We start from the raw sequence: 24,403 nt of genomic DNA, 5'->3' as shown, positions 1-24,403 counted from the left end.
CCTAGATATGGTTTGCTTGTTCGCCGGCAGACCAGCTCTTCCCCCGCCATAACAAGAAAACAACTGGTTATCTTTTCGGATATCAGCAGTTCGTTTGATATAAGCCCTAAGGGTCTTACGGACATCTAAGACGTGAGCACGTCGAAGAGAGGTACCGGGCGAGGGAGGCTGCATGAGCTTAGGGAGCTCGATAGGCGCTGTAACATGAAAAGCGCCTGCGATCTTAGGATGGTAAGAATCCGGCAGTCTAATACTGACCCTGTCTTTGTGAAAGACGGTCAAAGCAGGATCCGCTGACATTGCATGAATGTCACCTACCCGCCTGCCAGACGTTACCGCCACAAGAAAGGCAGCCTTCCACGTTAACAGCTGGAGTGAAAGAGACGATAGCTCGTGAAAAAGAGGACCGGACAACCAGTCAAGAACGACTGACAAGTCCCACGGGGGACTAATCCGCCGGACAGTCGGACGGATCCTATCCACACCCGCTAAAAAACGCTGAACAAGAGGGTGCTGCCCCAAGAGAGCACCGTCAACAGGAATATGGAATGCCGAAATGGCCGTGGAATAGCCCCGGATAGTAGAGGCGGCTAGGCCTGACTCTAACCGGGACTGCAAAAATTCCAGTACTTCAACTAGAGTTGAAGAAAAGGGATCAAGAATCCCCCTGTTGACACACCAGCACGCATAACAGGCCCATCTATCCTCATACTGAACGTTTGTCGAATCCCTCCGCGAAGCCAGAATTGTGTCTGCAACTGGTGCAGAAATTCCGCTCGCTTGGAGGCGATTCCTGACAGTGGCCAGGCCACCCACTGAATCCTGGGATTCGGGTGCGGCGCTCCGTTCTGGGATAGTAAGTCCGGTCGAAAGGGTAAAAGGACAGGAGGCAATGCCAGAAACCTCATCATTACCGGAAACCAGCTTTGAGACGACCAAAGAGGAGCAAGAAGCACTAACAGTCGAGCTGGTTGGGTGGCAAGCTGCGAGAGGACCCTGGGAATCAGCGGCAGAGGTGGGAACGCCCACAATACCCTGTCCGTCCAATCGAGCTGGAAAGCGTCCTGAGCGATGGCTCTCGGATCCGGTATCCGAGAACAAAACACCGGAATCTGGTTCGTCCCCCCCAGAGGCAAACAGATCCACCTGGAACGATCCGAACAACCGGGAGATAATCCCGAATATCTCCCGATGCAACATCCACTCGTGAGGAGCTAGGACACGTCGAGAGAGCGCGTCTGCTCGAACATTGTCCACCCCGGGGAGATACACGGAACACACCCGAACATTGAACCGGTCGCACCACTGTAGAAAGTGCCACGCCTCCTCTAGGAGGGACGGAGAAACCGTACCGCCCTGTTTCAGGATATAGGTCATTGCCGTCTGGTTGTCCATCTCTAGACGTACCACACAGCCTCGAACCGTCTCCCGAAAGTGTTGGAACACTAGCCGGACAGCTCTCAATTCGAGCACATTGATGTGCAGGCGCGTTTAGTGCCGTAACCATAGGCCCGAAACTGAATGGGCGCCCAGCACGCCACCCCACCCTGTGAGGGAAGCGTCCGTCTGAATTGAAAGGGTTGGTGAAGGAGCGTCCAGGTGTAACCCCCTGGATAGATTCCCTACCACTGTCCACCACCGTAAATGAGGAAGGAGCCACTCCAGAGTGAGGAGAATCATCTCGTAACTCCTGCCGTGGGACCACATTCGCGCCAAGGCGTACTGAATGGGTCGCATCCTCAACCGCGCCCTCCAAACAACGTCCACCGTCGCTGCCATGTTGCCTAGCAACTGGAGCCAAACCCGAGCCGAAGCCGAGGGGGACTCGAGGAATTGCATAACAACTCTCTGAACTTTGGAGATCCGATCCGGCGACAGGGAGACTATGCCTCTCGCTGTGTCGAACCATGCGCCTAAGAAGATCAGATCCTGTGTAGGAACTAGGTCTGACTTCTTGAGATTGATAATCCAGCCCAACCTGGTGAGAATACACATTATGGCGAATGTTGCGTCTCGACTCAAGTGAGCGGCAAGTGCTCGTATAAGCCAATCGTCCAGGTACGGGTGACAACACCTGCCCTGTGACCTGGCCACTTGCGCTGGGATTAACATAAGCTTGGTGAATACCCTCGGAGCCGTAGCGATGCCGAAGGGAAGCACCCGAAACTGATAGCATACCCCGTCGAAGGAGAACTGCAGGTACTTCCTGAACTCGGGATGCATCGGAACATGCAGGTACGCATCCTTGAGGTCGATGGACGTAAGCCAGTCGCCTCTTTCTACAGATGAGATCACTGACCGTAGTGTCTCCATCTTGAATGACGGTACCTGCAGCATAGTGTTCAGCCGTTTGAGATTGAGAATCAGTCTGAACCCTCCGTCCTTTTTGGTGACCAGGAAATAAGTGGAGTAAAATCCCTCTTGTTCCTGGCCCCCTGGAACCACCTCGATGACCGCCTTGTCCAGTAAAGACTGAACCTCGGCGCGGAGAACCTCGGCTTTCTCCGGAACTACCGGCACAGGAGTGCACCCCTAATGGAAGTCCCCACACCGGCGCCAGAGGCGTGGCTGGGGAGTCCCATGGAAGCCGAAGCCGGATACACACCCGACTCCGGACGCATCCTTGCTCGTCGTGAGCTTCCTCCGCCAAGCAACGCAGGCACAGAATATGCTTATCCCTCGGGGGGAGTTTTGCATTACAAGTAGCACACCCCTTGAACTGGAAAAAACCGAACCGTGCTATGATTAATAGCAAGGCCCGTTAATCCAACAAACACATGAGTATTTAACAGAAACAATAATACGCAATGGCGATATTTAACCGTTAAATAATAAGAAAGCTATTTATGAAAACATACAATAGCATATAAGGATTTCTTTACCATGGTAAAGAAAGGTAAAAAACCATACAAATATCCGGTTTGTATTTAAAACCACCTAAAAGAATAGGCAGAAGAAATAACCACCAGGTACGTGCCGCCCGCCATCTTGTCAGCCACATGGCTGAAGACCACGGTAGCCACGGAAAGTTACAACATTTCATGAATGAAAAAGAGTGAAATATGCATTCCTAATACCGCCCGTGCGTTAAAAAGGAACCATACATACGGTTTTCGTAGCTTTCTCACTCATTTCTCTTCAATTCGTAGGTTCTCTAAGTATGAGAGCTTGCTGATGGATGACTGTCCTCAATGACGACAGCATGAAAAGTGAGGTATGAGGTACACGGCGAGAGTTACCTGCTCTTGGCTGTTAAGGGGCCCTGTAGGGGTGGTCTCACAAGACAAAAACGAGTTTTTTTTTTGTAAAATATTTATTCAATATTGTTACAACTGTCGTAGGCATTTTTAAATGGACATTTTAATGCTATATATGTACCCCAAGGAGGACTTCTTCTGAAAAAGAATGAATTCATGACTAAACTTTGGAGGCCCATTTTACAAAGGATCATAGTCCCATGACAGACATTAGTCTTCGATGACGTTTGGAGTTGAAATGGGCCAAATATAACAAAATTTAGCTGTAGTACACTAAACAATAAGAATGTCTGCCCTTCTGTAGTCAAACTGACCAAACAGATCCATCAATACATCTGCCTACCTTCCCCAGCACAGAATCGGCCTGGCTCACACGGAGAGCACTGAGTGGAGTTCGCCAGTCCTGTCCTGTTGCTGTAGCTGCCTGCTGGACACAGGAACTCTGTCGCGAACTTCGTGCCTTCTGGGCAGTACGATCCTGGTGGACAGGTCGTTGGTATGGAAACGCCTCGGTAACTACGGTAACGGCCTGAGTAGTTGCCACTAGATGTCACATTGTCATCAAGGTATTCATAGTCACCTGCAAAAAGTAGACATTTGAATGTGGGTAACAGGAGATATGATAGAGTTTGGTCATTTGTACAACTACAACAAAACATGACCATGCTCACAGAAGAATATCTTAATCTGTAATTAGTCTCATGCCACTAAATATAAAAGGGTTACCAAAGAATTATCAGTTCGGAAACAACTAAGGATATCTATCTAAAGTGCTCTTGAAAAATGCATTCTTATTTATGTTGATTCTGTTGTAATCAAATTCTCAATCTTTGAAACAGAGTGAAAATATTCTTGAGTATTAAACTTATGACTGTCAGTATTACAATGATTCTCCTCACCAATGGCTGTGCAGTAGGATCCTGCTGGGCACACGTCACAGTCACTCTTCTGCCAGTGTTGTTGGTAGCTTCCTGAGGGGCACCCACTCTCGTTCCAACTGCCCTGCAGACAGAAGTGTCCTGGACTGCAGGCCAGGCCTGTTGGGCGGGGCACCTGCTGACCCTCAGGGCAGAAGTAGCCTTCGTCACATGGTCCATTTGGCACGTCACGGCCATATTCCTGGCAGTACTGGCCAGCAGTACAGGGGAGGCAATCTGTCTGGTTGGTGTTGCCCTCACGGTCTGAAGAAGTACACAGTCAGCAGATGTCAGCAAAACATATGATTCAACACATGTATATAGAAGCTATGCAGACAGCATGCCTACAGAATGCCTAAACTATGTTATCATGTCAACAGCTGGGGAGCATTATGCTGTACAAACAATATGCCTACCATATCGTACAAAGTGCCTTTACTATCCATACAGTGTGCCCACAGCATCACACGATATTCATACAATATGCTGCAAAATGCAGACACCGTCTGGCCAAAAGTCTACAAACACCATGCCGTGTACTTGTCAACACTACATAACACTGCAGTTCAGCAATATTCTTGCTCGATTTGTTCTAAATCTGGATTGTGTAGATTCCGGACTTGGACCCAGTGAGCTGCCTGACTTTGCAGAAGTGAATGACACAGACTCACTAGAATATACAACAGAGGATCAAACAGGATCATTTCATACAGATATACCACCTTTAGAACTAGCATGCTCATATTCAACTATCTTTTTCCAATGACTTGACGATATTTATTTGAATGAATACAATGATCTCTTTGTGATTCCTTTGCATACATTACTACAAACCTAGTTTTCTGTACTACGATAGGATGAATAATTCACCCCATATCAACACTAATTGTTTACCCGAGAATGTTCCTGGTGGACACGCCTCTTGCACTGCGGTTCCTTCTGGACAGTAGTGCCCCTTGGCACAGGGCATGGGGTCGGGCACAATGGCACTGCCATTGCAGAAGTAGCCGGAATGACAGTTGCCTGTGGGAGCCTCCAGTGCATGGAGCTCACAGTACATTCCCAGACTGCATTGCTGTGCCTGCTGACTGCCGACAGGACAGAAGGTCCCTGGAGTATACAGTAACAGGTACATGCTGTCAGTGAGCAGATGCATGTAACAGACCAATATCGCCAATTCACATCTCAAAAACTTTGCAAACTTGATAATGATGTCTAAGGTTGTAAATTTTGTTTAGATCTTTACTTGCTTCTATGGTGATGCCAGTACTACAATCTTTAGCTTCAGATGACTTGGTAAATGCTTTACGATCCTTGAAAGAAAGATGAAACATGGTTTCTTTATTTCAAACACACATGAAATACATTTACATTTACATAAGTTGTATTGTTCAGTCTGACTACATAATGCTAAGAATGTGCTTGATCTATCTGGTCTGTCATTTTCTCAGAGAGGTGGCAATGGAGTTCTCATCAGTATTATCGACAATCCTTGAGCGTCTGACAATCACCACCACATGGCCACCATTGCTATGAATGGCTGTAAGGTTGATGATGCTGGGTAAATAAACCTTCCTTCCTCATGACTCACCGGGGGTACAGATTCCTCCTGTGAAGTTGAGGGAGTAGATGGGGCAGGTGCTAGTGTCGGTGGTGTTGACGACAGGCGAGGGTTTGTCCGTGTAGGCTCCTCCAGTACAGAACCATCCGGGTGCACAGTCCCCAGTTGGCTCTGACAGACCATCTCCAGCACAATACTTGCCTCCTGGTGGCAGCAAGGGAGATAACAAGTGAGTTCAGTTTAACATCACCTTCAGCAATATAATGGAGTGAACACCAGGAATAGGCTTGACACACCGGGACTCGAATCTGGGTATTCAGCATGGTGAGTGGACACTTTAACCATTAGGCTACCCCAGGGCCCCAACAAAAGCAAGGACAATGTTAATGATGGACAAATTATTAATGCTGAGCATATAATTGAGAACTGCAGATTCAAAAGGTATAAACTGAGGCAAAAGACTTGAAAAGTTAAATTTAGCCCCATTAGTGAATTGTGTTCACTCCTTTAAATATGCAGCTCTCTTAGGATCAATTCAGTATATTAAGTCAGAGATGGATTTTGTGATTGAAACACTTGACTGATCAATCAGACTTAAACATTTTCTAAATTCATATTTAAGAATTTATTTCATTATATCTTTCTACCTGAAGACTATAACCTATTGCTCACCTGGACATGGCAGACAATCAAACATGTCATCAGCCATTGTTCTATTGTTGTAGGTACCAGCAGGGCACTCAAACTCTCTTGCTGACTTTGTGCCACTTGGACAGTATGCACCTGCCATGACAGTAGTGAGTGAGTTGAATTTTATCACAAAGTCACTGGTAATAAAATCATCTGGTACGATGGCTGGCCATTAGGCAGGTCAAGTTACAAATATTAATGTTGTTCATGTGAAAAAAATAATCAAATATAACACAAAAAACTTTGTAAAGAAACAAAGTAAACTTATATTCCACTACTATGTGGGAGACCATCTTGCACTGACAGTTCCACTCATGACATATAGGGATAACTGATCAAGGGAAGAAACTGTCCTCAAAAATGAAATTATGTTGAACAATGTTAACTTTTGAGTCATACAATCTGAAACTAAAAATCTTGGTCGGTGATTATTCCAAAGTTAGAGTCAACTAAAATGTCTCCTAGTATGATAAAATGGGCTAAAATCTACTGAAAATAATGTCAACTTTAAATTCAGTATGGTATTACTGATTGTGAGAAAGTATGCTGCTTCACCTTTTGGACATGGTGTGTCGAGGTATGTGGATGAGTTGGTGAGACAGTAGTATCCGGGTTGGCAGGGGGTGCAGGTGTCCTGATGGGTTACATCGGTGTAGGTGCCAGCAGCACACCCCAGGGGATCAGCTGTACCCTCAGGACAATAGTGACCAGTAGGGCACCACCCTGGGAACAAACATAACATCAGGGATACAGGCACACAATGTCTGCTGATGTGTCCATGCCCATCACAACCATTGGAAGATATACTTGTGACTGTCAACTCAACTTTCACTAAATGTGATATCCTGTCATGTAGGTTGAAAACATTTTATATTTTTAACTTCTTTTGAGTAGAATATATATATGAGAAACTTTGAAATATGAAAATAATAATGGGAAACCAATTTTCACCAAAGTGACAAAGTTAAAAAGACAAGGTCTAATTTGCTTTTTTAAATGATACTAATCCATGTACAAATATGATGATTTCAAAACAAACTTCAATCCCGTTTTGATATTTTGATACTAGAAAAATATAAGAAACACATTACAAATCCATACTGCTTGCTTGATGAGTGATACAAAATATACCTTAGTCCCAGCTCACCTCCAAATCCGGTGTTGTTGTTACTGGGTGCAGCAGTGTTGACCCCACTCTGGCAGTAGTAGCCTGCGGAGCACATGCCGGTGACGTTCACCTGGCCAGGGGTGTCACAGTAGTGCCCCGGGTCACATGCTGTGCATTCAGACTCGGACATCAACATCTCCACAGGGTTGTAGGTTCCTGCTGGACACAGGGACATGTTGAACCCTGTGTTACCCTCACAGTACCGGCCCTGGGGGCAGGGGTCTGGGCGGTCCTTGTTGACACAGTAGTAGCGGGGAGGACAGATGTCACAGGTGCTGGCCATGGTGTGGTTCATGTATGTGCCTGGAGAAAAAGGTTCATCAACATGAACATATCACACTTTGTGTGCTAGTATGAACATAAACAGGTGGTAACTGTCATCAGTAGGTCGTAGCAGTAAATTACCCAGAGCATAAGAAAACATGTCACCATTCTTTATTGCTTCAAGTATATAAACGTCACATACTTAAGTCCTTATGGACCAGGTAGTTTGAAGGGTTAATGCTGCTTTTAGCAATATTCCACGATATCACAGCAGGGAAACCAGAAATGGGCTTCACACATTGTACCCATGTGGGGAACAGAATCTGTGATACATCAGGATCAAGACAGCAACAACTAGCACAACAACATAACAATAATTGTTTACTTTTATTGTGCATGCTGCTGGCATTATACTCAAGCATGATGAGTTTTGTAAAAATGGAAATCATGGTCGACTGTCTCAGTTCACCATACTGAATAACATAGGAAGAGTCAAATGGATGCTAACCATCTTCACAAGACAGAGGCAGATGAGTTCCTGTTGGGCAGTATGTTCCGACGGGGCAGATGTTGCCAGTGACACCATCAGTCGGAGTGTTGGATACGGCCTTTGCCTCGCAGTAGTAGCCAGCATCACAGTCACCTGGAAACATATGAACTTAATCAGCACTACGCTGGCTTAGACATGGTGACAACATACAACGCAGCAAACATTCCTGTCAGAGGCATATAAGGCAGACACATATATTTCTTTTTTTCAGCTGGTCTGCTGCTCCACATGTGAAGAATGCTGTACATACAGAAACACAAGGGTTTGGTCTTGTCCAACTCTATGCTGAATCAGCAGTTCTGTTTTGTTCTGTTTAACGATGCATTTTTCCAACCATATGGTGGCAATATGTGCAAAAATAAAATTAGAACCAGTGATCAGTTCTGGTGATGACTGGGAATGATAAACAACTGGTCATGATATGGCAACTCTGGATTCAAAATTTCAAAGGGGTGATGGGGATGTCATTAGCAGATACCTTGTCTTATTTTATGAGATGTTTTCTTGATGATCAGTGACTGTCATAACCAATGAGGTACACCAATTCATCTCTATATTATTCTGTATTATTCCAGTTTCAGCAGACACATGAGAGGAGTGAGTTTCTTGTTCCACCCACCTGTGAAGTTGGAGAGTCCTTGACGCTCACAGTACTTGCCCCCTGGACAGTCGATACAGTCGTCCACAGAGTCATGTCCAGTGTCAGGGAGGTAAGTCCCAGCTGGGCAGGGTATTGGGGTTCCAGTTCCTGCTGGGCAGTAGTGGCCACTGGTGCAGTAGTCTCCATATGTCTGACCAATGGGGTTCTGTTCTACAGCCCCTAGTGGGCAGTAGTGACCTGCGCTGCAGTTGCCCACAGGCTGAGTCAAGCCTAGAAGAGAGGGGACAGTCTTTACGCTTCTGTTTAAGCATCTCACAGTTAGGTCATATTAAAGTTGGGGGACAGTTCCTCAAACATTTTGATATGTTGGACAGGAGTGAGTGAGTGTTTGAGTGAGTTGGGTTTTCCTCCACTTTTATCAATATTCCACAATAAAACCACTGGGAACACCAGAAATGGGCTGCTTATGTGTGATAGACAGGGGTATCTGTGTACAGTACTGTGGATGCATGTAAGATGAAATGGGGATTAAGCTTGTTTGTTTTATTTGTTGGTCAAGCCTGCACTCATCAATATTCCAGCTATATTACTGTTGTCTGTAAGTGTCTGGACCACTGAAAGGAATGTTAAGTGCTTGGGCTATTGGCTGTAGTTGGGTATATTACAAATGCAGTCTGTTTGCTTGGTCAGACTGTATATGTGGTATTTTGAATCAAATATTGGCTAGAAGGGAACTCTTGCAGTCAGCCAAAACAGCCCCCACCCACCCATTTCTGTTAGCTCTTGTGACAAGAACGACTGAATGGGGACCAATTCTACAACACCATCAGAACAATGGTTAGAGCAAGACAGAGCTGATACAACAGACAAATACAAATGTCCTGAGATGAGCCAGGGGCAGTATATTCAACATTCAGAAACTGTTACTAAACACTGATAAGGCAGCAACAAGGACAAGCTCCCACCTTCAGTGTTGCAGTAGTCTCCTGGTGGACAGTCCTGGCACTGGGTAATGTTCTCCAGCCCTGTGCGGTCACTGAAGGTTCCGGCTGGACACTTGACGGCCTGGTCAGATCCCTTGGGGCAGTAAGCACCAAGATCACACACGTCTCCAGTGGTGCCATCTGTTGGCCGAGCTATCTGGGCACCACTGACACACACATAGCCAGAATCACACATATCTGTTGGTTCAGTCAAGCCTACATAAGAGACAAAAATTATGAATATTTCAGCAAAGCCATCAACATCTTGTTATAAATTATAAATGATTACTTTGTTGTTCAATATGTAATATTGCAAACAATTCATACCTACAAGATGGCTGGTCTAACACAAAGAATTGATCACCAACTACAATCAAATCTTTGAAGAAGGGTGTACAGACATGTTTGTTTATGGAGAGGATAAACTGATGTGAATTGAAAACACAAGAATGACCTGACTGGGCTGGCAAGTTTTTGAAAGGACTAACAAGCGTCATTTCCAGTTAATATTCATGACCCACCTGGATTTTCACAGAAGAATCCTCCAGTGCAAGGCTTGCATTCTGCATCTATCTGAAGTTCAGTCTCATTGCTGTATGTACCTGTAGGGCAGGGGCTGGATGTCTTCACCCCCGTGTTGAGAGGACAGAAGTACCCTGGGGGACAAGGGGCAGGAGTTGTCACCCCACTGTCAGAATCACCTGTTGCATTGGCTACTTCCACAGGGTCACAGTATCTACACACAACAAACAATCATTGGTACATCACCACACAGAACATTGTATCATCCAGAGATACCCATACATAAATATCAGTCATTTAATTTTGTCAGCTTTAACACTGAACACATTCAATATGCTAAATAGTTCAATGCACTGAAGTGATCAGAGAAACACAAGTCAGATCTTACTATTTATTTTCCCTGTAATTAACAGACATGAGAACGGCAAAACACAAAAAAACACACTGGAAGTTTAGAAGGGGGTCTAGGGGGTCTAGATTTACGTAGCTCTCAAAATCATTCAAAATGAAACCAAAATGCTGTAAATTTGCAGAAAATTCTCCTGTCTGAATTAAACCAGGTCATACAATGGTAAATTGGGCCAGTTCATTCTTGCTGACATTACTATGTTACTATCCTTAACAGGATTGTCTGATCCAGACATTATTGTTTACCGTACATGCCATACAAGACATTGTTGGAATACTTCTGAAAATAGCATATATCATAACAATATAATCTGGCATGCAATATCAACAAACATAACATTATAATCTTCTCGCAAATGTTATAGTAATGTGATCCTCACTTTCCAGCAGGGCAGTCCTTGCAGTCGCTCATCTGTGTCTCGTCCTGGTAGAACCCTGCAGGACAAATCACCGGCTTGCCCGTCCCTTCTGGGCACCTGTGGCCTGTTGTACAGTTATAGTCCACAGGATTAGGTGAGCTTTGGCCAGCAGGACAGTAGAATCCAGCTGAGCAGGGCCCTGTGCTGATGTTGTTGGCAGTGCCGGCACAGTAGTAGCCAGGGGGACACAGGATGCAGTCTGTGATGTTTATGTTACCGCTGGTGTTGGACAGCGTGCCAGCTGGACAGGGGCTGGGTGTGGAGGAACCTTTCTCACAATAGAATCCTGTAACAAGCAACACAAGGCATCACAAGTTGAGCCAGCAAGTTTCATACATCTGCAGAATACGTAGAAAAATGACTGAGTGAACAGAGATTCCTACAGACCTCCCTGTAAGAAAGGTGCTGGGGGGTATGTCTGACCTCAATGTAGGGAAGGTGTTGAAGGGTATGTCTGACCTACCTGTAGTGCAGGTGTTGAAGGGTATGTCTGACCTACCTGTAGGGAACATGTTGAAGGGTATGTATGACCTACCTCTAAGGAAGGTGTTGAAGGGTATGTCTGACCTCCCTGTGGGGAAGGTGTTGAATGGTATGTCTGACCTCCCTGTAGGGAAGGTGTTGAAGGGTATGTCTGACCTCCACATTGGGAAGTTGCTGGAGGTTATGTCTGACCTCCCTGTGGGGAATGTGTTGAAGGGTATGTCTGACCTCCCTGTAGGAAAGGTGCTGGAGGGTATGTCTGACCTCCCTGTAGGAAAGGTGCTGGAGGGTATGTCTGACCTCCCCATAGAGCAGGTGTTGCGAGGGTACAGCTTGGATGCTGACATGCCTGAGCAGCAAATGTTGATGGGTATGACGTACCAGTAGGACACATATTGAGGTATGTATGACTTACCTGTGGGACATATATTGGAGGGTGTATCCGGCCTCACATCTCCTCCACTACAGTAGTAGCCAGCATCACAGAGGCCTTCAGGTAGTGTGAGCCCATACAGGCTGCAGTACATCCCCCCATCACAGGTCACAGGGTAGGGAGATCCCTCAGGGCAGTAGGTGCCTGCAATAACCAGAATAAATGGTACAATCCACAAAAACTAAAATCTTCAACAAACTTGAAGATCCTCAGAATGCATTTAAAAGACTTGATGACTTGAAAGAAATTATGGTTATATAAAGGGTTACAAAGTTAATGAACCCAGGTGCAATGAACCACCTGCATGACCAAGTCATCCTAGGTTATATGGCATACTTGACATCCCATGTCTCTGCTCACCCCCATTATCAAGGTAGCAGCATTATAATCTGTTACACATTAGTAAATCTAGAGTCATTCTCAAATGTATTTATCTTTCCTAAAAATACCTATTCATCCTAACTCTGATGTTCCTCTTACCACTGACCACATTTTACGGTCTATGTTGAAGCTATAGTAATCAAATAAAAATGGAGTCATTTAATGGTACCTTGGGTTTTTGGTATTTTGTCTTTTTCAAGCTTGGTTAATCACAAAGAGCTCAGTACCCAGCTCTGGAGTGCAAGACATGTCATCAAGTTTGAACAGACAGTTTGAATTACACAAGCTGTGTGTTGCCATTTCTTATGATGGATTTATTTGCGCTATTATCCTGAGGATCTAGTCTCATTTACCACAAAGCAACACTTTCCAACCATCTACACTGATACCTGTTTTGCACCTTTGTCCATGTGTACGGACTGCCACAATGACAAGTGGTTTACATTGTTGAGTTATCTCCCTGAATGAGTGGATACATGTTTTGTGGATCCACTCATCACAATAGCTAAGACAACCCCAATATCCCAGGGAACTGATCAACCCACCTGGCCAGCACTTGCCGCCAGTGTAGTTGGTGAGAGGGCAGGTGCAATCTGGGAGACTGGTGGCGTTGATGGTTGTCACAGGTTCTACCATATAGGCCCCTCCTGTACAGTACCAGCCTGCAGTACAGTTGCCAGAGGGAGCAGCAAGACCATCAGCTGAAGAAAGAGAGGCATCAAGTGTCAGTTAGGATTCCTAGTACTCTGTAAGTTGAATTACTCATCATTCATTTTTAAATATTTCACATGTATGCAAATATACCAGCCATTTCCACATCTCATGTTGGGATTCAAACCACAGACCTTCTGATTTGAAGTTGGACACCTTGTCCACATGACCAAAGAGGACATGTTGAGGATGTCATACCGTAAGATGACTCCCAGCTCTGCTACACAGACTTGCCTTCTTTCCAAACTCAAGAGGCTTTACATAAAGATTGAAAAATCAATGCAAATACCACAAAAGCAGCACACTGTTAGGATTCATTCCCCGATGTATTCTTAGCATTAATGTGATCATAACTAACATGCTCTATCAATGACTTACGACTGTCGTAACACTGTGACTGTATTGTGGAATGGGGCACCATACTTACTCTGGCAGTACTGTCCTGGTGGACAAACCAGGCAGTCCTCCTCTCCATCACTGCCACTGGCAGGGTTGTAGGATCCTTTGGGACAGGGATTCTCGTAAGGGTTGGCCGTGCCTGCAGGACAGTAGTAACCCTCTGGACATGGCTGACCTGAGAAGCTGGTGGAGTTCTCAAGGCAGTAGTAGCCTTTGGGGCACATGGTGCAATTCTGTTGCCGGGGACTGTCACTGAAGGGCAACAAATGTCAACAGTTGAGTGAGTGAGTGAGTGAGTGAGTTTAGTTTTACGCTGCACTCAGCAATATTCCAGCTATATGGCGGCGGTCTGTAAATAATCGAGTCCAGGCCAGACAATCCAGTGATCAACAACATAAGCATCGATCAACGACATGAGCATCGACAAGCATAGTCACCTTTTATGGCAAGCATGGGTTGCTGAAGGCCTATTCTACCCCGGACCTTCACGGGTCTCAACAGTTGAGAGCTGATTGGATGAATTAAAACCACAATCCCTTCAGGTTCTTGCAGCAGAACAGTTTGTTACAGGTGATCTTCAATCTTCAATATTTATCAAAGTCAAACTAATTTTCATACTTACGAGGGTAAGCAGTCTTATTTGGTAGTGGTATAAGAATACCAAAGCCCCTGATAACTATAAGATAAATGCTGTTTTTTTCTTGAAATTGTTATATATTGTTTTTTTGGCCAACCACTCTTTTCTGGAAAAGAATTATTTATCTATTTTTGTTATTGTTATATTTCCTTGCTGTCCTATCCTTCCATCTGACCTGTAGCTGCCAGGTGGACAGGAGAGGGGGTCCGTGGTGCCTGCTGGACAGTAGTAACCTACGGGACACTCTCCTCCATCACCCGTGTGGTTGCTGGATGGCTTGTCAGTGTCCACACCTATATCGGGATCACAATACAAGACATACAGACATTGTTAGCTGAACACCATTCTGGATGATGCAATTTGTGTTGGTTTCGAGTATGATTTTAAGCATATGCAGTGAGGTCATAAACACAAAACATGACATGACATGTGAACACCATTACAGCCCAACTCAAAACAGTGTCTTCATCTGGTTGAAGATTCTAAAGAAACTTTTGTGCAAAGTTTCGTAACTTCCAAAGACATAAAGGTCCAATATGCTTTGAATTAAAAATCATTTTCAAAGATAAAATATTTGTTAGCTTCGAAAAGTATTACATGTTTAAGTCCTATATAAAAGCGCAAGTCCTCCTTCATAGAAACATAATTATTCAACACTCAGTGAACATCATTAGTAACAAGAAAATCTGATGCAGAGGGTTACAGTAATGGAATAAAGAATGTAATTTAGAAGATACTCACCCAGTCTGCAGTAGTAGCCAGCAGCACAGTCTCCACTGACAGCTGACAGAGCAGGAGTCTGACAGAACTTTCCACCATCACACTGTGTGCACTGCCCAACTGAGCTCATCCCCTCCACTGGGTTGTAGGTGCCAGCTGGACAGGGCTGAAGGTCTGCCCCGGTCTTGTATGGACAGTAGTAGCCAGGCAGGCAAGGGTCAGCTCGGTCCCTGTTGGTACAGAAATGACCCTCAGGGCAGTCATAACACACAGCTGCCCCCGAGTGGTTAGTGTAGGTACCGTTGGCACAGTAGAAGTGTTGTGGGGAGCCAAGAGGGCAGTAGGATCCTGCTGGACAGATGTTGCCTGTCACACCATCGTAAGGAGCTGGTGAACTCGCACCCAAGGTACAGTAGAAGCCTTCATCGCAGTCTCCAGATACAGACGGTAGTCCGGTTGTGTTGCAGTACTTTCCTGGATCACAGGCATTACAAGCAGACATATTGGTTCTGCGTGCATGAGGCTGGTAGGTTCCAGCTGGACAAGGTGTAGGCTGGTAGCTGTGTTCTGGGCAGTAGTAACCACCTGGACACTCATCTCCATAAACTTGACCAACTGGGTTAGCTTCCTCTGATGCATTACTACAATAGTATCCAGCAAGGCAGGATCCATTAGGGGCCATCAAACTGGAATGAGAGCAGAATTCTCCTGGTGGGCAGATGGTACAATCAGCTTCAGATGGGAGCTTGTCCCTATCTCCAAAGGTTCCCTTGGGGCATGGTTCTGGCCAAGATGATCCTTGTACACAGTGGGTCCCTTGTGGACATGGTCCTCCGGATGCAGACTGTACAGGTGTGGGGGATGTGGATTTCAGAACACAGTAGTATCCTGCTGTACACTGACCTGTTGGTTCAGTGATGTTCTCTGCCTCACAGTAGAACCCTGCTGGACAGTCCCTGCACTCTCCAACACTCTCAAGACCTGTTGTGTTGCTGTATGTTCCCAAAGGACAAGGGTTCTGTCTTGCTGTCATGGTTCCATTGGGGCAGTAGAACCCAGCTGGGCAGACCTTAGGGGTTACAACTCCATGAGAAGGTGCTCCAACTCCACTCTGCTCTTCAGCAATGGCCTCATTCTGATCACAATAAGTTCCTCCCTGGCAGATCAAACACTCCCCTCTCTCTGGATCTGGCTGATACTGTCCTGATGGACAAGGTGTTTGTATGCCACTTCCTTGTGGGCACATATGACCTGCAAGACATTTATTTCCTGGTGGTTGTGGCTGAATGCTTCCTTCTGGGCAGAACCAACCTACATCACAGTCACCATTAGGAAGGTCCCGACCAGGACCAGCACAGTACATACCAGCAGTACAAGGGAGACAGCTGCTGATATTGTGATTGCCAAACCAGTCACTGTACTCTCCTTCTTGGCATGCTATAGGTAAAGAGCTAGCTCTAGGACAATAGTGGCCCTTTGGACATATATCTCCAAAGGTCTCATTCACAGGATTCTTCAAAGTTGAACTAATGTTGCAGTAGTATCCAGCATCACATTCACCAGTTACATTGGACAGGGCGTCAACATCACAATAATGACCAGGTAGGCACTCCTGGGGGGACTCTGACCCAGGGGGACAGAACTGACCAGCATTGCATCTGCCCCCTATGCTAGATGCTGGGCAAGAGCAATCACTGCCAGAGTCCAGGCCAAGGATGGAGGGTTTGTCAGTCCATGACCCCAGTGAACAGTACCAGCCTCCTGCACACAGCCCTGCTGGCTCCTCATTGCCTTCTCCTGGACAATAATGGCCAACTGGGCAGATCTGGCAAGCATCGTATGTAGAGGCCTGTGTTTGGTTGTTGAAGGTTCCATTTCCACAGGGGAACTGGTGTGCAAATTCCGTAGCTGCTGGACAATAGTATCCTGAAAGATCATAGACATGTATGTGAGTGAGCGAATGGAATGTCCCTTCAAACAATATTTATCTTCCACTAGTAGCAGGAGATAAAATTTCAAATTTGCAGGGCTAACACTGCAGCTTACTTCCCTAAAGAAAGTGTGGTTGGTTTCAAAATGTGAAACAATGACAAAAACTGAAAGTTTCCTGAATTAATAGATATGTGTGTCATTTTAGGATATTACAGGTTTTGACTTACAAGCTTTTCTTTCACTGTCCTTTTAGATACATCTAGTCATTATGAAATGATGAGTTACCTTTTGGGCATACTGTTTTGTTTGGAGCCCCAGCTTCACAGTAGAAGCCTGCCGGACATGCTGTACAGTTGGACTGCATCTCATTGATATTGTAGTGCCCAGGGGGACAGTCTGTGGGTTGGCTAGATCCTTCCTTACAGAATGTCCCAGCAGGACAGGGTCCTCCAGTGGCAGTTACTGTGGTTGGCCTGGAGGAGATAGATCCACCAGCACAGTAGAAGCCTTCCTCACACAGTCCTGTTGGGTAATCCAGGCCAGGTACATCACAGAAGTAGCCTGGCAAACAGTTCTGGCATTCAGAGAGAGCCTTGAGCATGGTCTGGTTGTTGAAGGTTCCCTCCGGACAAGGAACAGGGTCTTGTGTTTGCTGTTCACAGTAGTGTCCTACTGGACAGACATCTGCATCTCCTGTGACATTACCAGTTGGGGATTTGGAATCAGAGCCATATTTACAATAATAGCCAGCATCGCATGGTCCAGACACAGAAGTCAGGTTAGCCACATCACAATAAAACCCACCAGTACACTGTGTGCACTGGCTAAGAGTGGACAGACCAGTTGACTGGCCAAAGGTTCCAGCTGGGCAGGACTGCCATACATAACCAGTACCCTCAGGACAGTAGAACCCAGCTGGACATGGATCTGGATTCGAACCAGTGATGCAGTAGTAACCAGGTGTGCAGAGTTCACATTTTTTTGTCTTGGTGACATCTGTGAATGTTCCTGGGTCACAGGCTATGGGAAAGGCTGTTCCTTCTGGACAATAGTGGCCCACAGGACATTCATTTCCTGTGGTGTTGTCTGTCGGAGTTGCTGAACTGGAGTTGCCTGAGCAGTAGTATCCCTCTGTACAGTTTCCAGCAGGTGCCACCATACCTGATGTTGGACAGTACTGACCTCCTTCACATCCCTTACATTGGTGCAAGAACTCAAGACCTGCAAGTAAAAGTACATTTTGCTCAAATCTTAAATTCAATTGTAACAACACTAAATAAATCAGACCACAAGGGGATGGGCTTAACTTAAATAAATAATGTTTGTTCAAAATCTTTTCATTCATTTCAGATAGGCATCAGTAAATAATAATTACTTGTATCCGAAAAATCTAGATGAACCTGTCAGGCTGTTATTCTTAATCTAGACACAATCTCAAAACATTCTTGATACAAAGAGGATAACTTATTTTTCTTCCAATGAATGAACCACAGAATTGGTCTTCAGTCAATAATGCTTGTCACAAGCGGCAATTAACAAGGTTTTTTGGCCAGATTCACAAAGCTGGTTCATGAAAAGTTACTTATTCCAGTTGTGTAGACTGCAGGGGTTCAAAATTGTTTTTAAAAGCGACTTGCTACAGGGCAAGTGACTTCAAGAAAGTAACTTGTCCTGACTAATTTTTCAATTGCCCTGATTTTATGACACAATGTTTGATGGTAATGTTTATGACACTATTTATTGAATTTCAAAGAACGATATCTCTAAATTACTATTATTGCAAAATGTAATAGCTACATTATGAGCAGATATGAAATGAAATCCAAGTTTATTTGCAGTTTGAAATCATAAGTGGAAATTATCTAGTAGTCCACAGCCAAGTAAGATACCATTATTTGACTGCCCAAACTGACTTGTCCCGGGTGTAAGGAAAATGATTTTTGAACCCCCGGATTGATGCTTATGATGTCAATAACTGTATTGCTGACAGACATCCCTCATATAGTTGGCTTACTCCTGATGGTACAAGAACCTATTCTGCTAAGAATCTCCTATGAGCTATGCCAATGATCCTACCTTCTGCAGGGTTGTATGTCCCTGGAGGACACAATGTTGAGGCATTAGACCCTACTGGGCAGTAGGCTCCCTTGGGACAGATGTTCCCAGTGACTCCATCTATAGGAGCTGCTACAGAGGCACCAGACAGGCAGTAGAACCCTCCATCACAGAAGCCAGATGGCAAGGACAGCCCCTCCTGACCACAGTACTGACCACTAGGACATGGGGTACATTCATCAATCTTCTTCAGGTACAACATGTCACTGTATGTTCCGTTTGGACATCTGTGTTCCTTTGCAAACTTGGTTCCTGGTAGACAGTAGCTGCCCGGCTCACAGGGCACTGGATTCTGCACTCCATGACTGCATGCTGTGTCATTCTGGATCGTGCCATCACAGTAATACCCTTCAGGGCAGTCCTTGCAGGATGCCTGTAATAGAAGTATGTGGGTGAACAACTCTGGCTTAGTGGTGCCTTACACAGCACTATCAGGCAAAGGGAGCTTAATCTGGTAGGGAAGCATAAGTAATACTGGTAACTAATGTACACCGATCAAAGATCATAAGAAAAACTGGAACAAGAAAATCTGGTATCCTTATGATGGGAGACATACTGAGACAAAATGATACAAAATTTCTTACTCAATAATATGCTTGTTTATAAAATTAGAGTGAGTGAGTTTGGGGTTTTACACCACTTTCAGCAATATTCCTGCAATATCACAGTGGGGGAGAAGAGAAATGGGCTTTACACATTGTACCCATGTGGGGAACTGGACCCGGGTCTTCAACGTGATAAGCAAATGTCTTAACCAGTAGGCTACCCCACCGTCCCTTACATAATTACAGTTTAGTTTTTACTTTGGATCTTCATTAGTATATTACCAAGATCTTCATAATTAAAAACAAGAGTCATCAGAAGATGACTCTGCAAACTAAGTCCATCCCTCCCTTTTGAGATTAAGTATGAATAGTTGCCATGGAAACTCAGAAAATGATAAATCACAAAATCTGTAAATGGCAAACCACTACTTTAGGGTCTGCCTAACATATCTGCCAAATTTTGCAGAAAGATATTAAGAAGTTTCTGAGTTCTGCTCCAGAAATGAGGTCCATCCCTCCCGTTTCCATGGAAACCGAGAAAATAATCAATAAGAAAAACCTGTAAATAGCAAAAGGCATCAGTTTAGGTTCTGATTGATATATTGAAAGTATTTTGTGTTATGCTCAAGAAAAGAGACCACCACTCCTATTACACCAAGACTATAATGTTCCATGGGAAACCCCCCAAAAATAAAAATGCCAACAAATCTGTAAATAGCAAAAGGCACAACCATAGGCTCAGTTTATCATAACTACCAATTTTGGTCTAAAAATATTGAACAGGTTTTTAGTTATGCTCCAGAAACAAAATGATTAAGGATGGACGTACAGACAGATGACAGGCCGGGGGATAAAACGGTTATTTAACATACAATATGTGCTTTGGTATATTTGTCTTGCAATCAGCCACTGTATTTGAAAACCCAATTGGAATGTATGACCAAGTGCACATGTACTGAGTGGAGTACCTTGCCAAATTCATCTTGGTATTTCCCAGATTCACAGGCCTCTTCCATCTTACTCCCTTTGACACAAAAGTGGCCAGGTGTGCAGATGTAAGTGATGGGTGTGCTGGTGTTCTGCCCCTCAGGGCAGTAGTAACCCTCACTGCACAAGTCTGTTGGACTCTCCTGGCCATAACTGTCACAGTAGAAACCTGGAAGCAAGCATTAACACTAGTTATTTCCACTACTGCAGTTTCTATACATTATAATTTATATCTTCCTCGACATAATCAGTAGGAGCCTGTAAATAGTCCAGGCTCAACCACACCAACCAGTGAGTGATATCAGTATCACCCATTTTGTTGGTGGATCATTACATGCACCCAACTGAAGCACTGACCCTGATCACCTGAATCTGTGTAGTCACACCTCATGGTTGCTGCACCTGCTGTCTTGTTGTCAGTTACTATGGAATTGTGTGCTCAATAAGTCACACAAACATTAGTTGTTTGGTTTGTTGTTTAACACTGCACTCATCAATATTCCAGCTATATGGTGGCAGTATATAAACAATTCTATCTGGAGGAGACAATCCAGTGATCAGCAGCATCAGCATTGATCTACAAAATTGGTGTATGATGACGTATGTCAAGCGAGTCATACAGTCTGACCACCCAATTCTGTCAGTCAGCCCTGACAATGAGCATGACTTGCTGAAGACTATTTCTAATCCAGATCTTCATGGGCCTTCTGACATTAGTATTCAAGTGAGAACAACACCTTCAAAAAGTATACTATTCAAAAGTAGTTAAAATACCAACTGTTTCCAATCAGTCATGACTGGTTGGTAGTGCAACATACAGCCTCATAATTGTGGGTAGCATGTTTTTTTTCTGTCATATCACGGGTTGTCGGCTGCATGTGGGAAGAAACAAGAAGTGATGCAGGCAGCCAACATTTCCAACATCAGCATGGGTTTGATGCGGGGAAATTAATTATCATTTATAAACATGGTAAGATTTGAACCCAAAATTGTGCTGAAGGAATTGTTATTCAGTGAAAATAATGGTAATGTGTTTATATAGATTTCTTTGTATTCTTCTGTTGTTTCACAAACTTCAGTTATGTCAGCTTCTAAACAGCAGTGGACAGGAATCACAATTGGTAAGGACTGTATTAACTAAATTACCCATGTGAACAACTGGAGCATTATTTTCTTCCTAGCATATGACATGTAAACAAACACACATGGCTAATAATACAGCTTGATTCCAACGCCTCTCATTATGCCTTCCTGTTAGTAGAATCCTAGACGCCTGATCTGCCTCACCTGAAGAGCACATCCTGCAATCAGTGAATTGTGTGTTTCCTGTAGCGTTGGTGAAGGACCCTGGTGGGCACTTGTCAGGATCTCCCGTTCCTTCAGGGCAGTAGGCTCCCTTGGGGCATATCCCCCCTGTAGCATCTCCCTGTGGGTCGGGGCGGATGGCTCCCAGGGTGCAGTAATACCCGGCTCTACATGGTGCTGTTGCATCGGCCAGGCCAGGAGTCTCACAGTAATAACCTGTGGACAGGTAATCCATTTGTTAGATGTCTATTTACCCTCCATATCACATGACTAAACAGATGTTTGTCAGCTAGAAAACTGCAGTCTTTGGGACTACCAATACAAAACGAAAAAAGTGGGTGAGTAAGGTTCTACGTCGCTTTTCGCAATATTACAGCAATATCATGGCAGGGGACACCAGATATGGGCACATTGTACATTCACACATTGTACCATTGTGGGGAATCGAACCCACATCTTCAGTATGACAAGCAAACTCTTCTACCACTAGGCTACCCCATCCCCACCTAAATTCATGAGAAATAAAAGTGAAATTAAGCAAATACATGAATAAAAAGACCAAATGAATATTATTGGCTATACCACTGAGGAGGTTTGACAACCTGTGCTGCACAATGTCCTTACCAAAAGTAAATATTTGCATACTAAAATAAAATAATGTTGAATAAAAGATAAAGCAATATAATTTTGGTGTATCCGGAAAAAAATGCTCCCCAAATTACTGCTTAGCTAATGTGACATGTTCTTTACCTTTGAGGAACAGAGCTAACATAAGTGTTTTTTAAAATGAGCTACAAAGTCATAAGAATGACCTTTCCTAATCCAACCTACAATGTTTTATGAAGGATTAACACAGTTCTTGGATTACAATTTTGAAACTACTTACAGTAATGATGCTGTCCATCTTCCAACAACACTTACCCGGTTTACATCGTACAGGTTCACTGGATCCCTTGGGGCAGTAGTAGCCTGGCTGGCACTGCCCGCCAGTGATGTCTGCTGGGCAGGTGCAGGACGTGTCATTAGCCGTGTAGTTCCCTATCTCCGTGGGCTTAGCTGTCCATGCTCCCCTCACACAGTACCAGCCTTCTGAACAGAGATCTGTTGGGACAGTCAGACCTGGACTTCCACAGTAGTGGCCTGGCTCACATGTCATACAGTCAGACGCACTCTGCTTCCGAGTGTAGTTGTTGTACGTCCCCCGTTCACATGGGTACTCATATGGCTCTTTTGTTCCTTCCGGACAATAGTGTCCAGTTGGGCATTCTGTGCCTGAAAAGTCAGTTGAATTCTCTGGACAGTGGTATCCTGCTGGACAAATCAGACACTGTGCAAGACCTGTTGATGGACTGTATGTTCCAGGATTACATCCAAGAGGATAGGCGGTTCCATTAGGACAGTAGTGTCCAACAGGACACGGTCCTCCTGAGGAATCCAGAGTTGGGTTATTGGCGGATTTTGCTCCTTCCAGACAGAAGAATCCCTCAGCACATGGTCCTGATGGTGCTCCAAGGCCTTCCTCCCCACAGTACTGTCCATAGGTACACTGAACACAGCTTGTAACATCTACTGCCTTCTGGTTTGGATTAAAGGTTCCAAGAGGACATTTCTGAGGAGTGATTGTCTTGGCTGGACAGAAGTGTCCTTCTGGGCATGGTCCTGACAAGCCTGTAGCATTCGTCTCTGGGGTAGGAGAGCTGGCACCTTCTGTACAGTAATATCCCTGCTCACATTCCCCTGCTACTGTTTGAGCACTTGGAGCATCACAGTAGTTGCCTCCAGTGCACTGGGTACAGTTAGAGACATCCCACAGACCAGTGGCAGTGCTGAAAGTTCCAGGAGGACAACTTCTGTAAACTACTCCAGTTCCCTCTGGGCAATAGTAGCCCATTGGGCAGACGCTAGGTGGATTCACACCATCACACCAGTGCCCTGGAGCACATGGTTCACAGGTTTCAGCTTGAGTTGACTTCTGATATGTTCCGTCTGGACAGGGAACTGGGACTTTCGTTCCTGGAGGACAATAGTGTCCGATGGTGCAAGGAGCTCCAGTTGTTCCTCCATCATTGGGCATTGACGAACTTGCTCCTTGTGTGCAATAGAAGCCTCCTGCACAAGGCCCTGTTGGTTCCTTCAGACCAGTGGCATCACAATAGAATCCTCCAGAACAGGCTAGACAGTCTGATGCACTTCCAAGTCCTGTGCTGTTGGACCAGGTTCCGACTGGGCAAGGGTCTGGGGCAGGTGTTCCAGCTGGGCAGAAGTAGCCCTCCGGACAGCGGTCACCGGTGATCCCATCGACGGGTGTGGGGATGGACGATCCATTGATGCACCAGAAGGTGATATCACAATTGCCTAGAATAAATAATGACGTACCCAATATAAACAAAAAAGGAACATACCCAATACAAACCT

The 24,403-nt window shown here is 45.0% G+C and overlaps 1 protein-coding gene across 1 annotated transcript in view; it reads right to left on the bottom strand.

Moving 5' to 3' along the window:
* LOC137278257 (uncharacterized) overlaps nt 1–24,403 on the bottom strand; it is a 133,490-nt gene that overhangs the window by 47,614 nt on the left and 61,473 nt on the right. The window contains exons 34-55 of the mRNA XM_067810481.1: nt 22,910–24,343; nt 21,971–22,204; nt 20,665–20,852; nt 19,113–19,524; nt 17,322–18,257; nt 15,126–17,030; nt 14,560–14,677; nt 13,776–13,999; nt 13,183–13,338; nt 12,239–12,400; nt 11,302–11,626; nt 10,513–10,727; nt 9,974–10,207; nt 9,027–9,278; nt 8,366–8,500; nt 7,573–7,896; nt 6,981–7,148; nt 6,408–6,518; nt 5,766–5,939; nt 5,069–5,284; nt 4,157–4,438; nt 3,601–3,837 (exon numbers count right to left, since the gene is read on the bottom strand). Of these exons, the coding sequence (XP_067666582.1) occupies nt 3,601–3,837; nt 4,157–4,438; nt 5,069–5,284; nt 5,766–5,939; nt 6,408–6,518; nt 6,981–7,148; nt 7,573–7,896; nt 8,366–8,500; nt 9,027–9,278; nt 9,974–10,207; nt 10,513–10,727; nt 11,302–11,626; nt 12,239–12,400; nt 13,183–13,338; nt 13,776–13,999; nt 14,560–14,677; nt 15,126–17,030; nt 17,322–18,257; nt 19,113–19,524; nt 20,665–20,852; nt 21,971–22,204; nt 22,910–24,343 (8,442 nt within the window). The remainder of the gene's footprint in view (nt 1–3,600; nt 3,838–4,156; nt 4,439–5,068; nt 5,285–5,765; nt 5,940–6,407; nt 6,519–6,980; nt 7,149–7,572; nt 7,897–8,365; nt 8,501–9,026; nt 9,279–9,973; nt 10,208–10,512; nt 10,728–11,301; nt 11,627–12,238; nt 12,401–13,182; nt 13,339–13,775; nt 14,000–14,559; nt 14,678–15,125; nt 17,031–17,321; nt 18,258–19,112; nt 19,525–20,664; nt 20,853–21,970; nt 22,205–22,909; nt 24,344–24,403) is intronic.

Source organism: Haliotis asinina, chromosome 3 (assembly GCF_037392515.1).
Source record: "Haliotis asinina isolate JCU_RB_2024 chromosome 3, JCU_Hal_asi_v2, whole genome shotgun sequence".
Classification (NCBI taxonomy): domain Eukaryota; kingdom Metazoa; phylum Mollusca; class Gastropoda; order Lepetellida; family Haliotidae; genus Haliotis; species Haliotis asinina.
This window is presented reverse-complemented; position numbering and strand designations above follow the sequence as displayed.